At 38.2% G+C, this 26722-nt stretch overlaps 1 protein-coding gene across 1 annotated transcript in view; it reads right to left on the bottom strand.

Annotated features, from left to right (window-relative positions):
- The window catches only part of F5 (coagulation factor V), a 73150-nt gene that overhangs the window by 36742 nt on the left and 9686 nt on the right, over positions 1-26722 (bottom strand). Inside the window, exons 3-8 of the mRNA XM_073011809.1 lie at positions 21563-21685; positions 10026-10238; positions 8646-8789; positions 6160-6381; positions 4670-4835; positions 1711-1888 (exon numbers count right to left, since the gene is read on the bottom strand). Coding sequence (XP_072867910.1) covers positions 1711-1888; positions 4670-4835; positions 6160-6381; positions 8646-8789; positions 10026-10238; positions 21563-21685 — 1046 coding nt within the window. The remainder of the gene's footprint in view (positions 1-1710; positions 1889-4669; positions 4836-6159; positions 6382-8645; positions 8790-10025; positions 10239-21562; positions 21686-26722) is intronic.

Here is a 26722-nt window from a genome sequence, read left to right as displayed (position 1 = left end):
GTACACATGTGTACACACACTGGGAAAATTAGATCTGTTTATCTGAGCAGTAACCTCCCCGCATCACTTGGGAGGAGCATTGGAGAGACTGTTTCACTCATACGTGAAGGTGGAAAATGGAAAGAGAAGTCTGACTTTAGAGGATAAGTTAGGAGAAGTAAAGTTTTCCTCACAGTATCACTGTCTCCAAGGAAGTCCTCCTTCCCCTGCCCTTCTCTTTCCAGCTTGGGCCACATCTCATTTTGAATCTGCTTCTCATCTCTAGACCATGATCCCCTTCCCCTGCCTGGTAGATTTTTTAGGACACTGTCTTTGAAGTCATCTTCTCAGCTAGGTGCAGTGGCTCAAACCTGTAACCCCAGCACTTTGGGAGGCTGAAGCAGGTGGATCACTTGAGCTCAGGAGTTCAAGTCCAGCCTGCGCAACATGGTGAAACCTCATCTCTACAAAAAAAAATACAAAAATTAGCCAGGCGTTGGGGCGTGTGCCTATAGTCCCAGCTACTTGAGAGGCCGAGGTGGGAGAATCGCCTGAGCCCAGGAAATGGAGGTTGCAGTGAGCCGTGACCACACCACTGCACTCCAGCCTGAGTGACAGAGTAAGACCCTTAGGAGGGAAAGAAGCCACCTTCTTGAGAGGCAAAACAAATAGCCGGATCCTGAACTTTTAATAAGGTATGTCTACACTTGCTGAGAGCACATAAAAGGGATCTGAAATGGAAGAAGGGAAAGAGGCATGGAGGAAAAAACTGCTTTTGTCCTTTGGCTATTTTAAATGAACAGAATAGACCTTGTCAGGTGCATAAAGCACACAGAAGTCCTAGTTAGGCTCTTTAATCTGCAAAAGAGAACCTTAATCTTAAATCTTCTATTTGGTTGATTGTCAAAGCCTTTGGATCATCCTTTGTCTGTAGATTATCTGCATTCTAGGATTTTGTCAAAGATTGCAGCCTTTAATTCTCTGCTGTCCAATTCTTATCTATCTTGGTGAAGTGACATGACATTTAAGGAGAATTGTCTGAGGAAAACTCCATGCTCTCAATACATGCAGTTTACCTTCATTAGAGAGCTGCATACCTAGACTATATTAAAAAATGTCTGAGTAACAATTGTTTCTATTCAATTGTGTTTACTATTATGTCTTACCTATAATGAGAAACATTTTTAATGCAACTTTTAATCTATTATTTTATGCAACTTTTAATCTATTATGCTGGTTATAAGAATTTTATCAAGGATGCCATCTACTGTATCACTCAGCACTCTCTTTTGTAGAACTCATTAAAGAAATTCCTCTTAGATCTCAGTATCAGGATAAATGGTACTTTCTTTTTGTAGATGATGTAAACTTCACCCTGACATATTTCCTTTTTCACACTGACTGCCGTAAAGCTTAGGACAAAATTTGAAGACAGCCTTACAGGGTCACATGGTATCTGCTTATCTGTGGCTTTATTTTCTTTGTCCCCACATTCTATCCCAGTTACACAGACTCTTTGTTTTATGCCTTTATAATTTGAGAAACTGTCTCAGATCCTTTGTATTATTGAGTAGGCTGAAATAAATGCAAATACTAAATAAAAACTAAAAGTTGCATTTGAATTTAAAATTATATGAGCACTTTTTTGTTTTAAAATTAAAAAAGCAACCAGGTACTCCATAATATTTTACTATTTAATTTCTCCCATGATTCTGCATTTGTGTTACTTACTTTGAGTGTGTCTCTGACCTGGGCTCTGATAATAGGACCCAAAATCCCATCTTCTTTCATATTGGGATTCACTGTACGTTTCGTGAAGGACTCATCTTCGTACTGTGTGTACATAACTTTCTTATAAAGTTTTCCAATTTGGTTTGAGAAATTATCCAAATGCTGAGACCTGTATTTTCTTAAAGCGAAATAAAAATTTTTAAAAAATTAAACCACTTTCTCAAATAGAGATCTCGGTAGGATGGAGAAACCCTTGTGCTTAGACGTTCTGCTCTTACATTAGCTAAAATGCTAGTTCTCTAAAAATTTCTTAGTGTAGTTTGCAAAGTCCTGATGTTTTCTGTCTAGTTGGAAAACTGGAAACTTCTGAGTTGTCTCCTGCATCACTGATAAAAGTCATAGGTAACTGGTTAGAAGCAGCTACTTAGAGCTTCCTGTCATTCTCATCACTACAGCAGACCTTTGATATCTCTGGGAAAAGGCCTATACTGGCTGGAAAAAATACTAGGAATTTTTCTAAAGTCTCTCCTATCACTTATTCTATGATAGCCTTTTTGGTTTTAAAGGTATTTCTTAAACCCTAAAAGCACCTTCCCACCCCAAGAAACATTTACTAGCATTGTTAATCATAGTTTTGTGCTATTGGGCTATCTCTTCCACCATCTAGCCAATCCTTAGAGATGACTGAAAAGCAACCTCCTTCACCCATTTTTTTGTAGCTACTGGGATAAATACTTTGGGAGCAGCAACATGAACCACTTTTCCCCTGCCATCTTTATTGCCTTAGTTTGCAAAAGCAACTACATGCAGCCAAACAGCATATTTTAAAAAGCTCAACATCAGTGATCATTAGAGAAATGCAAATCAAAACCACAATGCGGCCAGGCACGGTGGCTCACGCCTTAATCCCAGCACTTTGGGAGGCCAAGGCAGGCGGATCACGAGGTCAGGAGATCGAGACCATCCTGCCTAACATGGTGAAACCCCCTCTCTACTAAAAATACAAAAAATTAGCCGGGCCTGGTGGCGGGCACCTGTAGTCCCAGCTACTCGGGAGGGTGAAGCAGGAGAATGGTGTGAACCTGGGAAGTGGAGTCTGCAGTGAGCCGAGATGGCGCCACTGCACTCCAGCCTGGGCGACAGTGCAAGACTCCGTCTCAAACAAAACAAACAAACGGGGCCGGGCGCGGTGGCTCAAGCCTGAAATCCCAGCACTTTGAGAGGCTGAGACGGGTGGACCACAAGGTCAGGAGATCGAGACCATCCTGGCTAACACGGTGAAACCCCGTTTCTACTAAAAAATATAAAAAACTAGGCGGGCCAGGTGGCGGGCGCCTGTAGTCCCAGCTAAAGTAGTCCCAGCTACTCGGGAGGCTGAGGCAGGAGAATGGTGGGAACCCGGGAGGCGGAGCTTGCAGTGAACTGAGATCCGGCCACTGCACTCCAGCCTGAGCGACAGAGCGAGACTCGGTCTCAAAAAAGAAAAAAAAAAGCACAAAACACAATGAGATGCCATCTTATGCCAGTCAGAATGGCGATGGTTGAAAAGTCAAGAAACAACAGATACTGGCAAGGTTATGGAGAAAAAGGAACACTTATACACTCTTGGTGGAATGTAAATTAATCCAACCATTGTGGAAGACAGTATGGCAGTTCCTCAAAGACCTAAAGTCAGAAATATCATTTAACCCAGCAATCCTTTAAGATAGAGTGTCATTTTATGAATTTATTTTGCCCAGTGGAAAGCACTGACTGTTGCCAAACACTCCTGGATTCCTATCTCAGTTCTGTCACCAATTCTATAATCTTGGCCAAATTTTTGTTGTTGTTGTTCTTTTTCCTAGTTTAATTCTTTTTAATAGAAAACACATTCACATAATTTTTATTACAGTGAAAACTCTCACTTTTCTCTGATAACCCTCAATGGACCTCCCTACCCTCCCTGAATTTTCTAGGTAGCCATATATTAATTTCATGTGTATAATTCCAGAATACCTTTATGTACACATATGCAAATATGTCTTACAAATAAGAAAATATAAATATCCTTATCCCTTTCACTCCTCTAACAAAAGGCAGATATATATACACGCTATACTACATCCTGGCTTTGTAATTTAATAACTTAGCTTGGAAAACTTTTTGTGTTAGTACATAGAGAATGTTTGCATCCTGTTTTTTGATGCTTAGTATTCCATTGTGTGAATGTATCATAATTTATTAAACTAGTTTCCTACTGATGGACATTTTGAGTTGTTTCCAATCTTACTACTACTAACATTGCAACAGTGAATATGTTGTACATACATCATTTCACCTGTGAACAAGTATATCTGTATAGTTAGATTTCCAGAGTGAGACAGCTGAGTCAAAGGGTATATGCATTTAGAATTTTGATACATATTGCCAAGTTATTCTTCAGAATCCCTTTACCAATTTAATCTTCCACCAGCAATATATGATAGTTCTTATTTCTCACAGCCTTGTCAACAGATGATGTCATCTGGACTTGTGAATCTGATAGATAAAAGTCATATTCCCATGAAGTTTAATTTGCATTTCTCTTATTATGAGTGAATTTGAATACCTTTTCAAGGGTTTAAGCACTATTTGAATGTCCAAATCTCTTAATCTCTCTGACCCATTTCGTCATCTATAAAAAGAAATAAGAGCAGTGTCTAGTTTGTAGAGTTGAAGTGAAGCTCTCAGAAGGGGATAATACAGTACTTGGCAAATGGCGAGCACTCAGCAAGAGGTGGCTGCTGTTGTTATTAGGCTGAATTTCTTTGGTGATTTGGGAGTAACTGAAGATTAATCTTTACAAAAAGACTTGAATAGAAACCAATATATGTGCCCCCTTGAGAGCTGTCAACTTACAACATTTCATTCCCCAAACATCTAGGACCCTATGGAATGTATCTTGAACCTTTGCCCAATAGTATGAACCCCAACAACTCACTTGTCCATATTCGCTGGTATTACAGGTGCATAGTCCCAAATGACTTCCTCTGCAGCAATGAAGTATTCCCACCTTTTCATGTGCCGCCTCTGCTCACGAGTTATTTTCTTAGGATTCCTGGTTTTCTTTGGGCAGTTTTTAATGTCAATGTAAGCCTGCATCCCAGCTGAGTTAGGGCAGAAAGAGAACGATATAACTCGAAGGAAGAAATTATGGTTGATGGAAATACATATCCTTTAAATCAACTTGTGTAAGGTTTATATTAATATAATAACAGTGAACGTAATGCTCAGGCAACTTTTGAACATTTTAGTTTGGAACTCTTTCAGTGGCATCCAGAAAAGGCAAGACTTTCAAAAGGGGGAAAAGGAGGAGGGGTTAGGGAAAAAACATGGAAAGGTTCCCTTGATTTCTTCTCGAGCTGGCAAATTTCTTATAATTTTTAACTTCTTAAAATCCTATGAATTATGTGTTGTTAAATTCTTATTTTTTCTGTCACCTGTCCCTTAATCTGTAAAATGAAGATAGCACCAGTACTTAATAAAATGGTTGTTAAAAATTAAATATTAATAACAATACATAACGCACTTATCCTCAACAAAGAAACAAAAGTTTCATTGTTATTTTAATAATATTGGGAACTCTATCTTCCACAGATATCGTGATGGTTTTATTACTTTGGACATAATTTTGACTACTGCGTGTGAAAAGAAACAGAAATGATCTCATGAAGTATCTCTTCCTTATGTATGTTTCTTACACTTATTTTGGTAACAAAATGATTTGCTATAGTGGTATCATCTCCTTAGATTTTAGTCTCTGTTTATATGAACCTTCCTCTCAACAGTTTTAAAGCAAAAATGTGTAGTAGAACAATCTGTTATTTTGTTTACACGATACCACATAACCTGGGTTGATTTATTTTCCCACTTGAATTCACCAGTGTTCTTTGGAGCTTACCCCTCAGCTGTTTATATGCCGTGCATGATCCATTCAACACACATTCATTGAGTTCCTCTCCATGCTAGACTTTGTGTTCATCCCACTGTAAAGGTTAATGTTTTCATGCTAACCTTTTACACTTTCTACAACTTAGTGCTTCTGTAAATTTGCAGTTTATCTTGTGCTAGCATCTAGGTCTTTTTCTCTGGCTGCATATGAAGTAACCCCAAGAAAGAATATCTTTATGTATGCTTTTGTTTCCTTCCTCTTTTCTTCTTTCGAGGAAGTTAGAGACCTCTTCAGCTTTTGCTTAATTAAAAAAACAAAAACAAAACAAAAAACAAAACTTTGTCAATTCCTTCACTTTCTCCATCCGGAAACAGCGAGTTATAAATCTAAGAGCAAAGTATCTAAATTTGGTTGTTAGGAACCAAAGCAAGTTTTTCTGGGGTGCAGGTGGCTTGAAAGGGCAAGGGAGAAAGAGGGAGTTAGTGCTGGGAAGAAAGCGTTCTGCATTCAGAAGCAAGACTGTCAGGAGAGTTTCTTGCCTTGCAAATGTTTTGGGGTGAGAGAAGATATGATCCACTTTCCCTCTGGGCCCACGGTCATATTTGCAGTAGTGGATGTAGCACTGACAAGGGTGATGGCTGAGACCTTATGATGGTTCTGCTCCAGGACCTGGCCGTTGAAATGAATGGAGAACAATTCTGGCCCCGAGCTCATTCCCAGCAGATGCCAGCTGATGTGGTCATGGGCACAAACTGTTATATCTGAGAGAGAGGGAGAGCATTCAGTCAAGTATTCTGTGATCAAACATTCACTCATCAAATGTATTGAGCACCTGCTGTGTGTCAGGCATTGAATAAAGCTTCAAGGGAACAGACACTCCAGTTGTAGTTTGTGCCCTGCAAAAGCAGACATCTGAGTGACCAGCAAACAAGCAGTCACAACTCATTGTGATAAATGGCATTATATAAGTAACAACAGAGCCTAGAGATGGCAAATGTTAACTTAGAAACACAGGGATTGCTAAAGGATTAGGCCAAGAAGGTAACTGACTATCCTGGTCTGAGGGATTTCCCAAGGTTTAGGACTTTCACTATTAGAACTGGTAAAAAGTCCATGGCAAAATGGAATGTTTGGTCACCCCAATCTGATCTCGGCTGGAGGGAGTCAAATCACCAGAACCTCCAATAGGGCTGAGTTCAAGCACTTAATCCTCTCAGCTCTCTAGCTCTAGTGGTCAAAGCTCTGCCTCAGGGAAGAAGACGTGAAGATGATGTGAGGATTTTCAATTGTTATTTTTACTCACTTTTTGATTGTTTTAATGACAAGTCAACAAAATCACTTTGTGGATTGCACACTCTCCTTAAAATGCAGTGTAAAAGTCTTCATTATGTTGGGCCAATGGGAGCTTTTCATGGAAGGAGTAATGATAACTGAATATAAAAACTTAGTTTTGCTCCTTCTTTGCTCCTACAGTCACTGGGGAAATGCTCATTTGCTCTGTGGGGAGACTCCATCCTTGGCTTTTAGGTTTCTGTTTTACATCTCAGATACATAATCACTAGATACTAGAAATCGGGGCTGAGAATCAGTTCCTTACCCACACAAAGGCTTGTCTTTTTTAGGAGACCATTGCAACAAAACTGGGATTCCTTGCATCACTAGGAGGCTTTGGCAGAAGCATTTATCCACGCCAAATAAATGCTCATATTGAGTTCAGCAATTAACATATCTGTGTTAGCATTTATCATATGTATTCAATTTATTCTGCTTTATAAGGCAGAGGGTTTTACAAATGTTTACTATTCTTAGTTTCTACTGATGGTCTTTCCCTACCCTTTCCCATTTACCCCCAATTATTCTTTTGGGAACTATAAATTCATAAACTCTAAGCTCAGATCAATTTATTTTTATTTTTGTGCATATGGTTTTGCTTTTTTTGGCATCCATATACTTACACAGATTGTTCACTCTGCCAGTAAATAAATATTAGGATAAATGGTTAGTCCACTTTTGTAAGTAAGCATATTGAGACAGCTAATTATCCAGGGCCACAGAAGGTAGAGAAGCTAGTGAGGTCTGAACTCAGATTATCTAAGGTCGGGGTCAATTAACTAAGCTCCAGTTTTTACAAGCTCCTAGTATTGGAACTCAGGATCAACACTGAGAGTCATATGAGTATATTTTCAGAAAACCAAGTGGAAAATGTAGTCAAATGAAATAGAATACAATTTAAAAACACTACCCAGATCTCAACTCTTAACAATATTTGTGTTTTAGTAAGTGAAGCCATTTGTAATTTTCAGATGGCATTACAGAATAACCTCTAAGAAGTTTAGTGTTTTGAAATATGATTTATTTAGTAAAGCAACATTTTAATTTTTTAATGTTTTTCCCTCAGGCTAGTATCATATACCCTGGATCTTTAGTTGTAGGTCAGTTCTACCAGAGAAAAATAGAAGAGATGTGGTCTAAGTGGGAGTCAATTATTTTTTCTCTTAATGATTGCTATGATTTTGCCTTCTCATAAGAGCCCAAATGCAAATGTAAAGAGAAAATATTCTAGACACCATTGAATATTACTCTTCTGTCGCCTTTTGAAATGCTGGTCTTTTGTGTGTGTGTGTGTTAGGGATTACTCCTAATCTGTTCATCTTTACTGCAATCTTCCTGCTGACTTTTCCTGCTAGGGCTTGTCTTTCAAGGCATGGTCATCATATAGCAGGAACTGCAGAACTCGGGGAGGGAGACTGAGCTGATACCCTGAAGGTCTTTCTCAAAGTGCAGGCCAAGGTGAAACCTACTCAGGTCACTATACCTAACAAGGCTGCACGTTTCTTCTCTAGCTTCTAATTTGTCTCTTCTATTTCCTGTTTTTAAAAGATAGATGAGAAAATATTTCCCTCTCGATAGGGAGTTGCAAAACAGTGAGTATGGTCAACTTCTCTAGTGCTTTGAAGAAAACAACAGGACTGAAAAATTACTAATGATCTTACTGTTGTTCAATGGTGCACAGCCCCCGTGTTACCTGGCATTGTCCCATTCACGTATCCATTGACTGTGTACATTAGGGATGATGACTGGCTCCAGCTCTTGCTTTCATCAAACACAGCAAACAGTAGCACGATTTGCTTGTCGAACGTCTTCTGTTTCCCATCCTCAGTTAGGATCCCTGTGAAAGGAAAGACATGTTTTCAGTAGCACTGCAGACAGAACATTCTCATTAGCTTTCCTAGATAGCAAAGAGTTTAGGGCAAGCGATCAACCATAATGACAGCAACTTGAAGAAATTCTTATTTTTTAAAATAGCATATTAAGTAATAACGGTTCTAGGGTTATTAAAAATCTGGTGCCACACTGTCTTCTTTGACACCTTGTTGCTTTGGGGAACAGGATTTATTTCATCCAGCTTGGGAAGAAAACATTTGGTGACTCTCAAGACTCTGTACAAGTATCCATTTCCTCCAGTCTCAACAGAACAGTATATAGATACGTTAGCTCAGTTGGTAAAAGCATCATGCCCCAAGTTTAATGCTGTCATCTTATTTGCATATGAAAGGGGGCATTCAATAACTGGTTGGAAGTATCAGCATTAATCCATTCTCACTGTGAGAAAAACATGCTGCTGATGGTAAAATGAAAGAAGAGTCTTTCGTAAGTCTTAAGGTTTTTTTCAGTACCATCACTTCTATATACCAGGAAATGAAAGAAAAGTATTTGTATAATGAGTAAATACATTGGGAAGGTATGTAGGTATGGTCTGAGTGTATGTGTAGGCAGATGGTGAGTCCATCACGTTGTTTCCCGTGCTGTGGCTCGCTGTGGTTGCTTGTTTTAATGAAAGATGGGCTGGATTCTCATGGGATAAAATGAAAATCCAATCTTGCTCCTAAGAAGCCCAGCCAATAAAAGTTATTCTAGTCACTTGAGTGTGTTTGAAACCTACCACTCAAAGTGTTCAACTTGTTTGTAAGAAAGGAAGCTGGCATCGAATATGTTTATAGAACAAATTACCAGCCCAAACTTCAGATATGTCAAATATGTTAGCCAATATTCTTTCCAAGAGCTCTTTCAGCGGCGTATAGGCTGCTGTATACTTTCTAAAAGACTTTGGCCTTGAGGTAAATGTTACAGATCATACAAGCATGACATCAGAACACACTCTCAAACATGAATTTGCTTGGGAGAATCTTAAGGACTGAGATGAAGGAGGAATGAGAAGAAACAGAAGTGGATCCACACCCTGAAATAGCAGGTATTTTTTTCTCTTGTCAAACAATGATCCATGCCCTCTTCCTCTGCTTGATGTACAAGAAGTTACCGAGATGTTCCCAAGCTTTGTCCGGTGACAGAACTCCTGACCATTCCAACATTTTGTTGTTGAAACTTTTGGTGGGAGTGCTCTTACCTTTTTTACAGATAAGCAAGGGCCCAATCAGCCCAGAGTTGAAGTCCTCAATCAGATTTTCATGGGAGTAATAGATGTGTGTGAGGCATGGAGGGTCATCATCGGTGGGCCCACTGTCCTCACTGATACTCCATTCATAGGTGTATTCTCGGCCTGGAGCCACAGCATCATCCATCTTCTCCACAGGGAATGTGTGGTCAAGGTAAGAAGCACCTGGAGGAGTAAGAGCCATCAAGACATGTGGGCAGTTTCTGAGGATTGCATTTTCACCACTCTCAAATCTGGGATAGCTAAGACGAGCACTCTGGAGATGCATATGTCCTTCAATAGTGAACTTTTATTATTTGGAAAGATTCACGTATGCCCATTTCTATGCTCGTGTAGTTACAAAGGCTTTGCTACCATGGTGACCTTAAGAAAAACAAATGTTATTTGTAAATTAAAGTTAAGCAAGTTAATTTTCCAGGGTACCTGAACAATTATTATTTAAATATTATCAGAGAATTGAATCATCTTTGATCAGTAAAACATCTCAGAATATAAGAATGGGTGATATCTTCTTTGTGGTGTTTAACAAGACATACATAGCCTATTAACATGAGATGGGAGGATAGTCAGAGTTGTTTATATGTTGTTTTGTTTTGTTATTTCACATCTTCTTTCCAACTGCTGTGACCCTCTGCTCTGTTTTATCTCTTTATTTCATCTTAGCTATCTGATTATCTCAATTTTTTCCCCCAGAACCACAGCATCTAACTCCCATATGCAGGCTGGTTGTTTGTATGAATATGAAATGTGTCCATCCTCTGAAACTTACAAGTCTTACTTTGTACTTCGTGCTCCCAAAGACCCATCATTAACACCTCCATGTATACTGGACTTTCCCTACTGATAGGAGAGGGAGAGGATGAAGAAATTGGTCTTCCTTACTGAAGAGAGGGAACTGAGATGCTCAATATTAAAGGAAGTGTAGAGGGTTGGGTGAGGTTTTCAATAATAAAATGGAGCAAATGAAGTCAGGAAGGGGAGAGGTGAGTGCCACAGATCACCAAGTGGAATGGACAGTTTCCTCTGCCTGAGGAATTCCTCATTTAATTAGGTGAAAGACTCCCTATCATCAGCTGGTGCCAGAATTTCTCTTTGGGATACAGTTATTTTTGTTTGGTACAATAACTTGATAAATTCTTTAAGGGAAGAAGGTGAGAACTTCAGTGTGGATATAGGCAGACAACAAGGATCTGGGAAAAAAACAAAAACAAAAAACGCCTGAAATGTTTTACATGATGGCGTAAAAGGCCAATAAAAACTACTCTTACTGAAGCAACTATAATTTTTAAAAACTGAAATGATTAATCCTTTCTCTCGCCTTCCCTCCCCTTCCTTTCTCTTCCCTTTCTTTTCTTTTTACTTTCCTAGTTTCTTTTCTTTTCTCCTTTCTTCCTTTCTTTGTCTTCTTCCTTCCCTCTTCCCCACCCTCCTTCCCTCTTTTCTTCCTTTCATTATCTTTATTGAGGTATAATTTGCATATAATAACATTTACCAGTTTTAAGTATAGTATTTGCTGAACTTTGATAAAAAAAATTACACAGTCTTATAGCTATAGTCCCAATCAAGATAGAGAAGAGTTCCATCATTCCAAAACATTTCCTGATGCCATTTGTAGCCAATGCCCTCCAGGCCTAGACAACCACTAATCTGCTTTATTTCACTATGATTTGGCTTTTCTGTAATGTCATATCAATGGAATCATCATTATATACCCTTTTGTGTTGGATTAGTGTTAACTGGTATGGTATATAATTTTCTATCCTTTATTTTTTACCTATCTTTGTCTCTCTCATTTAAAGTGGATTTCTTAAATTCTGCATACTGTTTAGCATTCCTTTTTAATTTAATCTTGTTTGTTTCTTACTTGTAGTGTTCTTTCCATTTGCTTTTAATACAATTGACAATATGGTTGGATTTAATTTATTTTCTATTTGTCTACCTGGTCTTTATTCCTTTTCCCCTTCCTTTCTATTTTCTTTTGGATTGAGTATATTTAATGATGTTTAATCTCCATTGTTGACTTATTAGCTTTGTTTTCTTAGTGCTGCCCTTCAGTTTACAATATATAATACATTTTTAACTTGTTACAGACTTCCTTCAAATAATATACTATTTCACTTGTAAGAACCTTGCAATACTATATTTCCATTTCTTCCCTCCCATCCTTTGTGCTATTGTCATACATTTTATTTATATATACATAATATGCCCCACAATTAATTGTTACTATTTTTGCTTTAACATTTAGATAATCAATTGTCTTTTTAATAGATTAAAATGAGGAAAAAATTTCTCTATATTTATCAACTTCTGGAACTTTTCATTCCTTCTTATGAATCTAAATGTCTCTCTGATATAATATTTCTTCTATCTGAAGGAGTTCCTTTAGCATTTTTTTTCTGCACTACTAGTGAGAAATTATTTCTGCATTTGTATGTGTAAAGCACTCTTTATTTTGTTTTCATGTTAAAAAGGTTTTTTTTGCATGGTATAGAATACTAAGTAGACAGATTCCCCTATCCTCCACCCTCCCAACACTTTAAAGATGTCCCTAATAGTCTTCTGGTTTGCATAGTTCCTAATGATAAGTCTGCTGTCATTTCTTCATTTTGTTCCCCTGTATATGATCTGTCTTTTTATCTCTCACTGCTTCCAATATTTTGTCTTTATCACTGGTTTCCAGTAACTTGATTGTGATGTGGCTTGATGTGGTTTTCTTCGAGTTCCTTCTTAGTTTTGTCAAACCTCTTGAATCTGTTGGTTTGTAGTTTTCATTACATTTGGGCAGTTTTTAGTCATTATTACTTCAAATACTTTTTCTGTTCCTGCTACTTCTGGGATCCAATTACACATATGTTAGATCACTTGATATGGTCCCACAGTTCACTGATGCTCTGTTCACTTTCTTCAGCCTTTTTACTCTCCGTATTTCATTTTGCACAGTTTCTATTGCGATGTATTAATATTTTCTACCATTTCCTTTCACAGTGTCTAATGTGCTATTAATTTCATACAGTGTTTGTTGTATTAGTGTTGCCCTTCAGTTTACAATATATAATTTTTTTATCCTTTATTTTTTACCTTTATTTTCTATCCTTTATTGTTTTACTTTTCATGTCAGCAATTGTATTCATCTACAGAAGTTCTGTGTATGCATATTTATATTCTCTATCTCTTCATCATGCTCATGCTTTTCTCTGTTTTCTGAAACATATTGGGAAGATTTATGATGGCTGTCCTACTGTCTCTGCCTGCTGCTTCTATTTTCTCTTTCACTTCTAAATCTGTTTTTTCTTGGTTATGAGTCATCTCTTTCTGCTTCTTCTAATGCTTGTTTATTTTTATTAACATTGTGAATTTACATTGTTGTTTGTTGCATTCTTGTTAACTAGTATTGAGTTTTATTCACAGTTAAAATACTTGAAATCAACTTGATTCTTTCAAATCTTATTTTTTATTCCGTTGCCTCCTCAGCAGCCTGTAGTCTAATTTTATCCACCTACTGTTTCTAAATCCTTCTGAGAATTCTATCCAATGCTCATTTATTAGGAAGTCTTTCTGTGTTTGATAGTAGGAACATAAATGATTACTGGCCCTGCGTAAGGTCCAGGGACTGTTCCAACTGTTCCTTTCAAATGACATTTTTCTTACCCTCAGTACTTTCCTCACATGTATGTGCAGATCAGTATTCAACTTGACAAAACCTCTCTGTAGATTCTCAAGAGCTCTTTCTCTGTGATTATACTGTCCTCTCCAGGACTCTGCCCTACAAATCACAAATTCAGCCACTTAGGCTTCTCTGAAGTCCAAACTCTGTTTCCTCACCCATAGAGACTCTATCTGGGTTCTCCCTGCTTGTGCTGTTCCCTGGAAACTCTCTTCAGGCAGTAAGCTTAGGCACTCATAGGACACACCTGGTTTGTTATTCTTCTTTCACTGTCTTGAGTTGTCTGTCATTTGATGTCTGAAAACTTCTGTTTTATATGTTTTGTCTGCCTGTCTAGTTGTTAAGAAAAAAGGTAAATCTGGTTCCTTATGTTCAGAAGCCAAAGTCTGAGATGCTAAATTTCCATATAAAATATTTTTTACATTTCAGCAATGTCAGCTTCCCTTCTTTAATTGTACCTTTCCCCATCCCAACTGTGGAAAATCTATTCCACTCAAAACACTTTGCATGAGTTTTCATGGCATCAGCATATGTTTGGATTCTCCAGGTGGGAGTGGAAAATAAGGCACATCCATTCATTAGCAATGAAGGACTCAGGTACTACAGTGATGTGCAATGTACCTCATGAGGTTCTGAGCATGGAAACCATAAATTGAGTAGGTATATCTAGATTTACTTCTTGCATAAAGTCTTTAATGTGGACCACAAGTCCATGTATGATTTACCTCTACTTCTCTCTTCAGTCTTATCATATGTCTTTTCCCTTGTTAACTGTGGGCTCCTTGTCCCCTGGGTCCCCTGTCAGTTCCCCAGACATCCAACTTCTATCCTACCTCAGGGTCTTTGCAGATGCCATTCCCTCTGCCTAGAATGCTCTTCCTCCCTTCTTCCTTTTGATAAATATGTGTTCATCCTTCAGACGTCACCTTGAATATCAGTTCACTTCTACCTTTATCTCCAATTCTGATACACATTATTTTCCTTCTACAGCACTCATCACAATTTGTAATTAAATGCCTGTGAGATTACATGACTAATTCCATTTTCTTCTACTAGATCATAAGTATTTGTGTCCTGCACATTTTGGTGACTCAAGTGTGAACTCCTCAAGGAAAAGTGCTGGATTGTATTTATCTTAGTGTCTCTGGTGCCTTCCATAGGTACCTGGAGGAGCATGGAACATGAACATGAAGAAGATGCTCAGTGAATATTTATTAAACTCCTAAAATGTAAGGTCCTATGAGCTAGAGCCTAGGTCAACAAGTCAAAGCTCATGGCTGTGTGTTGTTAGGATTGCATAATGTTAAAATAGGTTAAATGCCAACATTAAAAATCTGGAGTAACTATATAAGAATCTGGTTTCTCTTTAAAAAACAAAAACCTGGAGATCTGATTAACAACAGGACCAAACTCCTGCACAGAATTTGACTGGACCTGGATCTTAGCTGCCCTCTTCTGATTTCTGATTATCAGTCCTTACTGGACCAATTTTGTTCACTGAACTACTCATCTGGCTACTATAGGCAGCTGAGTTTGTGAACTTTGTGCTAGCGTAAAGTGGACTTTGTTGTGTCTTCCCCCAACACACCCCGAAGCATAGCTTGACACTAATAACTAATATTTACTATAGGCTGTACTTTCACTTTGGTAATAAAACTGTCAAGAGCTGAGAAATGATAAAAGCTTAAGTCACTTCCTGTAAGTTCTAACATAATTCTAGTCTATAAAAGAAAAAAACGTTTATGAAGAAAGTCTCCACTGATAAGCAGGAAGCATTATCTGTGAAAGATTACAAAAGAGCTTTGATAGCAAAGCACAAACAGGACTGATAAGGAGAGTTGCCCTCTCAGGTCAGAGCTTGTGTATTAACCGAAATTAGGATGGCTAGTTGATGAGTTGCACTATCGATTTTGAATCAAGCATGACAGCCCTTCTTCAATGCTTCTTGCTACATGGCCTCATAAAGTTGAAAAATGATGTTTCTGGACAGGCAGCTTCCACTGTTTTAAATGGTTAAAACATCACAGGGTATTTCTATAGTAGAAAATGATATTCTTTCCACTGCTTTCACAAACTCCCCTAAGGACAAAGCATTATATTCTTTGCAGGGTAGGAGATAACTTTTGAAGTTCTTCCTCCCTTTCTTCTTCAGGGTAAATGTGTGCTTATTCTTCAGACGTCAGATCAGATATCATCTTACACCCTTCTTGATCTCTGACTGTGACACATGTTTGTTTGTTGTTGGTTTTTAACAGCGCTCATCGCCATTTGAAATTCAGTATTTGTGAGATTATGTGGTTAATGATACTTTCTCCTGCTAGATAGTGGGAGAAAGCACTGGAACTTTAGGGTCAGAGTTGAAATATCTTGGTGGTTGTATCATTTGCTAACTGTGTGAACTTGGGAAGGTTTCTTGAAGTCCCTTTTAGCCTCAGTTTTTTCATTTATAATTTAAGATAATATAATCCCTTTTCTAGAGATACCTTTATCCTTTTTGATGGGTTATGAGGACTGGAAAATATTTGTAAAATTTCTGGCTCCTAATAAATGCTCTGGTAGCCTGTGGGAATACATGTTTACATATTGGTTAAGTATATTCTTTCCCAGCCATGTTGCAATTAACACAGCCTCTTCCCTTTATGTTCTACTTTAGATAAGATATATCTTAAGTGTGCTTGAGTTCTGGTAACACATGTGAGTAAGATAGAAACCGATGATTTTCTTAGTGGGTTGCTGTAACAAAGTACCCTGGACTGGGGGGCTTATAAACAATGGACGCGTCTTTCTCACAGTTCTGGAGGCTGGAAGTTTAAAATCAGGGTGCCAGCATGGTTGGGTTCTGGCGCAGGTTCTCCTCCAGGTTGTAGACTGCCATCTTCTCCTTGTGTCCTCACATGGTAGAAAGAGGGTGAGTGAGAGGGTCCCTTTTATAAGGGCACTAATCTCATCATGAGGGCTCCATTTCCATTACCTAAAAATCTCCCAAAGGCCCCACCTCCTAATGCCATCACACTGGGGGTTAGATTTCAACACATTAATTTTGGGAGGACACAAACATCCAGTCCATTGCAGTGATATATTTATTCCAAAGGTGATAAAAGTAAGTAAGACTTTTTTGGTAAAAATACTTTTTTTTTTTTTTTTTTTGATAATAAGTAAGACAAGGTACCTGCTCAAAATTATCAGCAAAATCAATAATTTTAAAGCAAGTGGAAAATAATGCATAGTCCCTACTTTCTAATCAGTCCTCAGTCCCTCAGTTTAGTTCAGTAATTATTAATATCATCATGATCATGACCATCAACATCCACTAGGTTCCAGGCTCTGTGCTAAATGCCAGAGTAAAAATGTAAAGAAGACAGGGCCTGGGCCCCTGAGGGGCTCATCCTAGTTAACTCTAGGGTACATGTTGGTGCCCTAATTGTGATAGGTTTGACCCCTAGATTTCTTCTAGGGCTACAATTAGAACACACTGTCAATCTGGAATGAGAACCAACCAATGTAAGTATCTAAAAATTGCCTAAGAAGCTATAACATTTGTGCTAGGTATAGCAGGGTGACTGATTTTCTAACAATATTGAACCTATTTATAAATGATCAGTGTTTCACACCTAGATTTATTTTAACACATACTGGGCTTAAAAAATTATTGTATGTATTTGTGTACATGATATTTTGAGATAGATAATGAGAGGTTACTCTAGTCACACAAATTAATGTCTGTCTAATTGACCAAACTAAATTACTCAGAATTTCACATTCACCTGTCAGTTAAATATAAGATTAATTTCAAATAATTAAATGAATGATGTTAATTTAGTATACTACCAAAAGTTGACTTATGAGCATCTTGAATCAAATAGTGAACAATATAGACTTGCACATAGGATATATTCTGTAATTACACTGAGTGAGAACTGCTAATGAGATCATTGGGGTATAATTTTATCAATGCTTATATTCTTTTAACTTCAAGTTAGTTTACCTTTAGCCTAGAATAAAACAGGTTTGTTGTATCTTTAATTTTGCAACATACATTACTATAAAGTATAAAATACAAACAGCTATTTAGAGGAAGTATTTGTGAGATGCAATTTTGGTGAATGTGATTTTGACTTTGTAATCAAAATAAAAAAAGTAAAGCTCTAAACTGAAAAGAGAAATGGACAGGGACAACTATTGTGCTAGAGCACAGAAAGTCCTTGTTCAGCTGCTTGCTAGAATAAAATCTTTACACAAGGGAAGCTCTTCCTTTATATTTACTCAGTTCTGTTCATTTCCTGCTCAGTCGATAGTCAGCTTTGTATTGCATTTACTCTTGTCATGATGTACTAATTACTTGCCAAAGGCTCCCAGTATTTTTTTAAAATGAAAAATGGTGCATACAAGCTTTGGGGAAGTTAAGTTACATAAAGAGCCTTTTTGGTTACCCATTAGGGTGCTCACTCAGTAACTTCTCCCTTGTTATTTATTTTTGTCAACAACTCTTTTCCTCTCCTAAGTTAATAAACTTAGTGAATGCTTCAATGCATTCAAAGATTCAGAACATTCTTTTAGAAGCTATAATGTAGGCAATGGACAAATCAATGCTGATGTTTTATAAAGAGCTGATTTCATTGCACAGGACTTGCAAGTCTCTTTGGAAAAGGGATCCACATTTTTGTGATTTATTAAATATACAAACCATAGCCATTATAGTTTGTTTCAAGTGTTTATCATATACTCAAGGAAGTATCTACATAAGGCCAAAATATTCAGATGAAAAGTGAAAAAATGTAATCACCTACATTAAGTCGAGCATTGGAATGTTTTGGAACAACCTAGAAGAGTAAATTTTTGTATAGAGAATTTGGCAACACTTAGATACAAGGAACAATGTCTGGCAGATGGAGAGCTGGCTTATCAGCAGATAAGCAGATCTATTATAGAACTAATTTTGTGACATGACATTCATATGCAACTCATACATTTAAAATATGAGAATATAACTAAAAGAAAATAATAATATTAAATTCTCTATGAAACAAGCTTTTTAAAGGTAATTGACTAAAACAATTTTGAAAATTTTACTGAACAACAAACTTTGCTCAAAGGTGCAGCATTAGAGTCAATTTGTTGCATGCTAGTTACAGAGTTTCTGAAAACGTAACCTCAAATTGAAACCCTTTAGTGATAGTTTTTAAGTGATTAGTTACAGTTGCAGACATTTTATTCCCTGATCTAAAACAGTCTTATTAAATACATTATTAAAGGAAATGTCCTTATAAGCATTTTTACAAATCACTGTTTGTCCATTCTGTCAAAAAGGGTTATCCAGAGTTGCCTTATATTCTGTTGTGGTTTCTCAAGCCAATGTGATACTATCTTAACCCTCCACTACCACCCATCTCTCAAATATCTACCTCTGAGATAGAGGAATCTGGGTTCTCATGTAACTGGCTCAGCATGCAGTTAGTTTATCCCCACTCCTAAAAAAAGTACCTCAAACCACAGAGGGAGGCTATAGGTGAGGCTGAGTGTCAGACATGGAGAAGGAGATGTTTTATTTTAATGCAGAGGGCATAATAAAATCAACTTAGAAGGCTTGTCTCTTACCATAAAAGATGCTATCTGTTTATTAGATTTGCATCTCATTTCCAAGGTAAAATTTTACTTTCCCCACCGATATGTATTTACCTTTCTTAGATTCATAGGACCAGAGGCAATATACACCAATAATCATATCTCCAGTGAAAGTTGTGGGAGCATTTTAAACAATTGCTCATAAATAATTGCTGGCTATGGGGAATATAGGGACAAACAAACAGTAAAGGAAGAGGGATAATGGTGCAAGGTTCGTTCACTGTGCAAACAGCCCGGGTAGGGTACAAAGTCTACAATTCTTACCTCCTCCCTTATTTGAAATGAAACCTGCATGTGACATTTTGATATTTTGAGGTTTCTCCCCTTCTTCTTTACATTGCTGAACTCCTGATGCAGTCGTCTGGAAGCCTCATAAGTAGGTGAGGTGGTTGTTCACTATGTCACTGTATGACTGATTTCATGTATGTCATTGTGTGATTTTAAGAACATAGGAGAAACTCCTGTGCACACTACCTCACCCAGAGTCTTGCCAAATTCACTTTGAAGGAAATCTCAATGCCACAGTTAATGCTTCATTGCTTTTCCTCAAGCCAAAAATTAAGTGCTAATGCAAGTACTCCTAAGGAAGGTAGTTCATTGACCTATTATCAGTCACTTATACCTTAGTGGGAATGAGTTTGACAACAGGTTATATAGAAATTAATAAATTTAAAAATTGCTTTCTGATTTTTTCTGAAACTAACAAGTTTTCAGATAAATACCAAATTATTTGAACACATTTTAATTGAAGAACTATCTTTATTCTCATAGCTAATATTTATTGAGTGTCTGTTATATGCTAATCATTATTCTAAGATTTCATGACAACAAACCTGTATGACAGAGATATGATTATTATTCCCATTTTACAGATGAGAAAGATGAGGCACACAGAGGTTAAATAACTTTATAAAAGTCACTGAGCCAGGATTTGCACTTATTAGTCTAGTTCTAAAACCTGCACGTAAACCACTCCCCTACTCAATTCTTCTCTCAAACATATGATGGCTGGAACACGTGGGAGAAGGAAAGATATTTGTGAACCATGAAAAGTCTGAAATTATTCTGAAATGTTATTATACCAACAACTATTACAATTTGCATACAATTTTTTATACCAGTGCCGGATGGAACTCTCTGATGCTTACAATGATCTGAGCATCAGCATAATGGGATAATTAGAGCCATGTTAACATCAGGTACTTACTATTCAGCAGCTGGTACAATAACTAGCATCGCTTTGCCTTTATGATCATTACCATCATTGTCATCATTATTTATTGAGAGCTTATCAGATCCCAGGAGCCACGTTTAGTACTCTACCTAAGTGATCTCATTTAAATTTCAGGCAATCTTATGGGTGGTTATAATCATTTCCATTTTATAGATGAGAAAACTGAGGCTCAGAGATGCTAAAGTCATAGAATCAGAAATGATAAAGCTAGAATTTTAACTTGTCTGCCTTTAAGCTTACTTTCTTAACCACTTCAGTATGTCCAAAAGTCTAATACTATTAATACTTCTAGTCTCGCCACCACCAAATACCACTTACTGAGTGTCATCTATGTGCCAGGAAGCCTATATCAGGCTAGTTCTATGTCACTGTGTCAGTGGCTCATGGGCCAAATCCAACCAGTTGCCTGTTTTTGTAAATAAAATTGTATTGTCAGAGGCAGTTTTACTCTGGTGCATGACTTGAGGGAAAGAATAAGGTAATAAAGTTAATTAGTTCTGGCATCTGTAACCAAAGCCATAAAAAGAAAGTATCATCTATGGCTGCTTTTGTACTAAAAGGCAGAGTTGAGTACTTGCAACAGAGATCTTATGGCCTGCAAAGACAAACAAACTTACTATCTAGCCCTTTATAGAAAAATTTACTGACCCCCGCCTTAAACCATCTTTCAATGTATGTATTATTATTCCCGTTTTAAGATGAACATATGGGAATTCAGAGAAATTAGATAACTTGCCCTCCCAAACATTAAAGAGTAAGAACCCAGTGAAAAATGCAGGTCTAGGGAACTCCCAAAACCTTTTCCTTTTCTTCTCTTGAAACTTACAACAGCCACAATTTTTATAATTACCAGTTGCAAGAGATTTCCCTAACAACACGTGGTTAACGATATAGTTTTAAATGTTGATGCTGGTATTAAAGACTTAGACATTTTCCCCTTTCAGAAAAACATTAAATTTATCTTACCTTCTGATAATTTACTGTACCTAATTCCTTGAGGATGGATGCTTAACGGCTTATCTGCCTTATTCTTAAAGTGAACTTTTATGGTGTCTCCGACTTCAGCATATAAAGTAGGCCCAAGAAGTCCTGTGAAAACAAATATTTAAACTATGTCTGTATTCAGGGTCACCAAAGGCAGAGTTGCTAAGCAAGAAAAGCAAACAGATGATACCAAGAGTGATTGCTACCATTCCTCCTGGTCCTGAGGCTGACCGGCTTATCTTCAATCTAGAAGGTTTTAGCAGCTCATTAACTCAACATTACATGTACATAGATCAAACAGAATAGTAGAAACACTTGTCCTGGACCTAAAAGAAGTCAACAGAGCAGGAGAAATAGTTCTCACCAAGTCCTGCCCACTTTGACCCACTGTCATTCCTTAGAGATAACTGTCTTTGCTTAAGAAAGATGTTCATTTCGATTACAGAGGGTGATGCGACAGAGTAGTTACTTTAGATTTCTCTGACGTGGGAGTGCTCAGAGACCTAGATGAATTGAGGAACCAAATCACGCAGCTCTCTGACTCTGAGGCGGGAGTAGGCTTGATGTATCTAAGGAACAGTAAGAAAAACAGTATGGGAAGAAAGAAGAGTTGAGGTGGATGGTGGGTGTGCAGAATAAGGGAGGCCCTATGGGCTATGGTAAGAACTCGAATTTTCTTCTAAGTAAAATGGGACATCACTGGAGCATTTTTTTTTTTTTTTTTTTTTTTTTTTTTTTTTTTTTTTTTTTTTTGAGATAGAGTCTCGCTGTGTCTCCTAGGCTGGAGTGCAGTGGTATAATCTCAGGACCCACTGCAACCTCCACCTCCTGGGTTCAACCAATTCTCCTACCTCCGCCTCACAAGTAGCTGGGATTACAGGCATGCACCACCATACCCAACTAATTTTTGTATTTTTAGTAGAGATGACTTTTCACCATGTTGGCCAGGCTGGTCTCGAACTCCTGACTTCAAGCGATCCACCTGCCGCAGCCTCCCAAAGTGCTGGGATTACAGGCACGAGCCACTGCGCCTCGTCTAAGTGAAATGGAGCATTTCTAAGTAAAATGAAAAATCACTTTGTACAGCAGAGACATAGTATAATGTGTATTAAAAGTTCATCCTAAAACAAAAGTTCATCATAGCTGCTGTGTAGAGAATAGTCTGTATAGGGACAAGAATGGAAGCAGAGCGCTTAGGCAGTATAGGAAAGAGACTGCAGTGTACTGGGCCACACATGTAGCAGGACGTGATGAGCAGTGGTTGGATTCTGGACATTTGTGTAGGTAAGACAAACAAGACTTGCTGATGGATTGCATGTGGCTTGTGAGAGACAGAAGTCAAGGATGACCTCAAGGTGTTCTATCAGAACAACTGGGTAAATGATGTTATTAGTTACTGCAATGGGAGAACACAGCAAGGACAGGAGGTTATCCGTGCAGAAATCAAGAATGAGGTTTTACTTTCTACATGCCAGGCACTGTGTTAGAAAGTTTCTGGCTACATGGATCAAATACAGTCCTTGTTCTGAGGAGCTCACCAGCTAATTTGGAGATAGATGTATGATAGGAGCGACTGCTGAGATATGGGCAAAATACTACAGAAGAAGAGAGGATGAAGCACAGATTCTGTCTGGGGAGTTAGGGAAAAAGTTGATGGCTGAGTCAGAATTCGAGGCATTATATATAGTCAGCCCTCCATGACCATAGTTCATATTCATGGTTACACATCCATGGAGTCAACCAATTTTGGATCAAAAATATTTTAAAAACAATAATAAAAATAACACAACAATAAAAACAATACAAATAAAACTATAACATAATAGCAATTTATATAGTATATACATTGCATTCAGTATTATAACTAATTTAGAGATGATTTAAAGTATATGAGAGCATGTGCATAGGTTATTGCAAATATTATGACATTTTATATAAGGGACTTGAGCATCTGCAAATTTTGGTATCTGTGAGTAGTCCTGGAACCAATCCCATGTGGATGCCAAGGGATGACCGTACTAGAATTTCCAAAGTGTAGTCCTTGGAGTCTCTGCATCAGAATCACCTAGGGTCTTACTAAGAGGCAGATTTCCAAATATCACCTCAACCTCAATGAATCTGAGCTCTGGAGGTGAAACTTGGGAATCTGGACTTTAACATGTGCTCCTTGGTGATCTTGATGTCTTTGAAATCTTGAGAATCTATGACCAAAAGACCCATTCCAGACAAGTGACAGAAATCAACTACTGTCATTTCTGAGTCATCCACAAGTGTCATGGGATTGACTTCTCGCCATTTGGGATCCTAGAAGCAGGAGAAGGAAGTCACAGCACTTATGGAGCTCAGCCACCATTTGTTTGCACTGGTGATGATAATTATAATAGCGCTTTCCTGTACTGTTTCCCTTGATACATTCAAGTACTGTAAGTCCCTACATTAATCCTTACATGTTTTTAAGGTAGATATTAAGATCTTCATTTTATAGCTGAGGAAACTGAGCCTCAGCGTTTAAATATCTTGCCTAAAATCACACAGCATCATGATTTAAAGTTTAATATGTCTGTCTCTAGATCATGACTTTTAAACCACTTCTTTATACTACACCTCCACCTTGTATTCATTCCTTTATTTATTCAATGAATATCAAGTGCCTATATTATCCTAGGCATCAGAATTGCAATGGTGCATAAAAAAGTAAAATAGATACACCCACTCCCTGCCTTCATAGAGTTTATAAAAAGTCGAACATTTTTATAGTTCTATAACTTTATAAGTTTTTATAGTACGAAAGACAGATTTTAAACAAATGATCACACATTCAATTTATTTATTTATTTATTTTATTTTATTTTATTTTATTTTATTTTATTTATTTATTTTTTTCTTTGAGACGGAGTCTCGCTCTGTCGCCCAGGCTGGAGTGCAGTGGCCGGATCTCAGCTCACTGCAAGCTCCGCCTCCCGGGTTTACGCCATTCTCCTGCCTCAGCCTCCCGAGTAGCTGGGACTACAGGCGCCCGCCACTGCGCCCAGCTAGTTTTTTGTATTTTTTTTAGTAGGGACGGGGTTTCACCGTGTTAGCCAGGATGGTCTCCATCTCCTGACCTCGTGATCCGAAAACATTCAATTTAAACCTATGGTAAATATTATGACAGAAAAGAATTGAATACTCTGAAGAGTATTTGACAGGGGAATCTAGTCCAATTGGAGGTAAGTTGGAGAATTCTTTTCTGAGGAATTAAACCTTTAACTGAAGTCCAAAGGCAGAGAGGCAAAGGGATGGCCAAAGACATTCTAAAAAGTGAGAGTAGTATGCACAAAGGCCCTGAGGTGCCAGAAAATGTGGTCTTTTCAAAGAACTGACAGCCAGTGGGGAGGTGGAGCTTAGTATGTGAAAGGAAGGGGCAGAAGGTGAAGCCGAAGGCATTCTCAGAGTCCCATCATGCAGGGCTTTGTAAGCCTCTTTGAGTTTTCCCTTTAGCCTAAGAGTATCTGGAAGCCATTAAAGAATTTTCATCAGGGTGCAACATGGACCAGATTTTGGTTAAAATCTGTGGCTGCATTTGTGGAAGATGATCTGGGAGGAAAACGAGAGAAGAACAATTGTGAGAACAGATTTGGCTCCAGGAGAGACAGTGGTGACTGAGATTATGATGAGATCATGAGGAGAGAATATATTAGTGATCTATTTAGAAGATAAAATAGTTGGAACTTGAAGATGGATTGGATATGGGGTAGAGAATGAAGGACATCAGTTGCCATGGATGGCTGATGAGGTTCTGGTTTGGGGAGCTGGTGGAGGAGGGTGCCATTCTCTGAGAGGGAGGACACGGTGGGAGGGCTTTGTTTGGTGGGTGTAGTAGGCAGAATAATATGCCCCTGCTGAGATGTCCATGTCCTAATCTCTGGGACCTGGAAATCTGCTACTTTATATGGCAAAAGGGACTGTGTATCTATGATTAAGGATCTTGAGATGAGATTTTTCTGGGCTGTCCAGGTGGATCCCATGTAATCCCAAAGGTCCTTATAAGAGGGATGCAGGAGAATCTGAGTTAGGAACAGCTTGGGATGCTACTCAACTGGTTTTGAAGATGGAGGAAGGGTCCATGAGCCCATGAGTGTAGGCAGCTTCCAGTAACTGGAAAAGACAAAGAAACAATTCTCCCCCAGAGCCTCCAGAAGGAATGCAGCTCTGCCAGCACATTGATTTTAGCCCAATAAAACCCGTTTTGGACTTCTGATCTGCAGAAATATAATCATAAAAGAATAAATTTGTGTTGTTTTAGCCACTAATTTTGCAGTAACTGGTTACCAAAGCAATGGTAAACTCTGATCTCTGGGACAGAGATCCTATCTTTCCCTACCCCTGTCTTGCCACCCATGGTTGTCCTATTCATTTCCTTGAACTCCTAGTCTTGGAATTTATTCTGATCTTGTGCCTGAAGCTTTTTCTTTGTTTTTATGTTGGCTTTACACAGGACTGTGGAGGTCACAAAGTTCAGTCCTTATTTTAGTTAACAAAACCTGGGAGGTAGGAATGGGGGGACAAGGATGACTTGCCCAAGGTCAGTCAGTGATCTGGTAGCATTGCTGGGATCAGAACTCAGATCTCTGGACTCCTGAGCCAAAGCTCTCCCAGTCCTTCCACGGGGCAGGCTCAGTCCCCCATCTTTATAGAACAGTCCAGATGTCTACACCTCTTTTGCCTCCTGACATGTCTGACTCCACTGACTGACCCCTCTCTTCCAGCTGCTACCCTCTGTCTTGGCTCCTGATGGAAATTTCCACGGACTATTCCCACCTAACCTGGCTGCCAGTGAGCCCAACAGGGTGCTGACTATGCTGCCAATTATGTGCCGCATTTAGTTGCCATGGTTCTCTTGCTTGGTTGGTTTGTTTATTGGCATCACATGGCTGCAAATACCAGATGCCCAGAGAAAGTCTATTAAGTTATTTAACCTAATAAGACCTATTACTTCAGTGGACAGTTTGGAGTATTTACTCAACCTCCCCTCCTACTTCTTCAAAATTAAGGCAAAACAAAAGGATGTTTTCATAAATGCATACAGAATACTTTCAAGCATGTAGGAAAACACATGGCTAAGTGGTTTTCCAGCTGTTCTTCAGCTCCTCCATCAGCCAG

This window comes from Chlorocebus sabaeus, chromosome 25 (genome assembly GCF_047675955.1).
Source record: "Chlorocebus sabaeus isolate Y175 chromosome 25, mChlSab1.0.hap1, whole genome shotgun sequence".
In the NCBI taxonomy this organism is placed as follows: domain Eukaryota; kingdom Metazoa; phylum Chordata; class Mammalia; order Primates; family Cercopithecidae; genus Chlorocebus; species Chlorocebus sabaeus.
The sequence above is the reverse complement of the archived record's forward strand: the minus strand, read 5'-3'. Positions and strand labels throughout refer to the sequence as shown.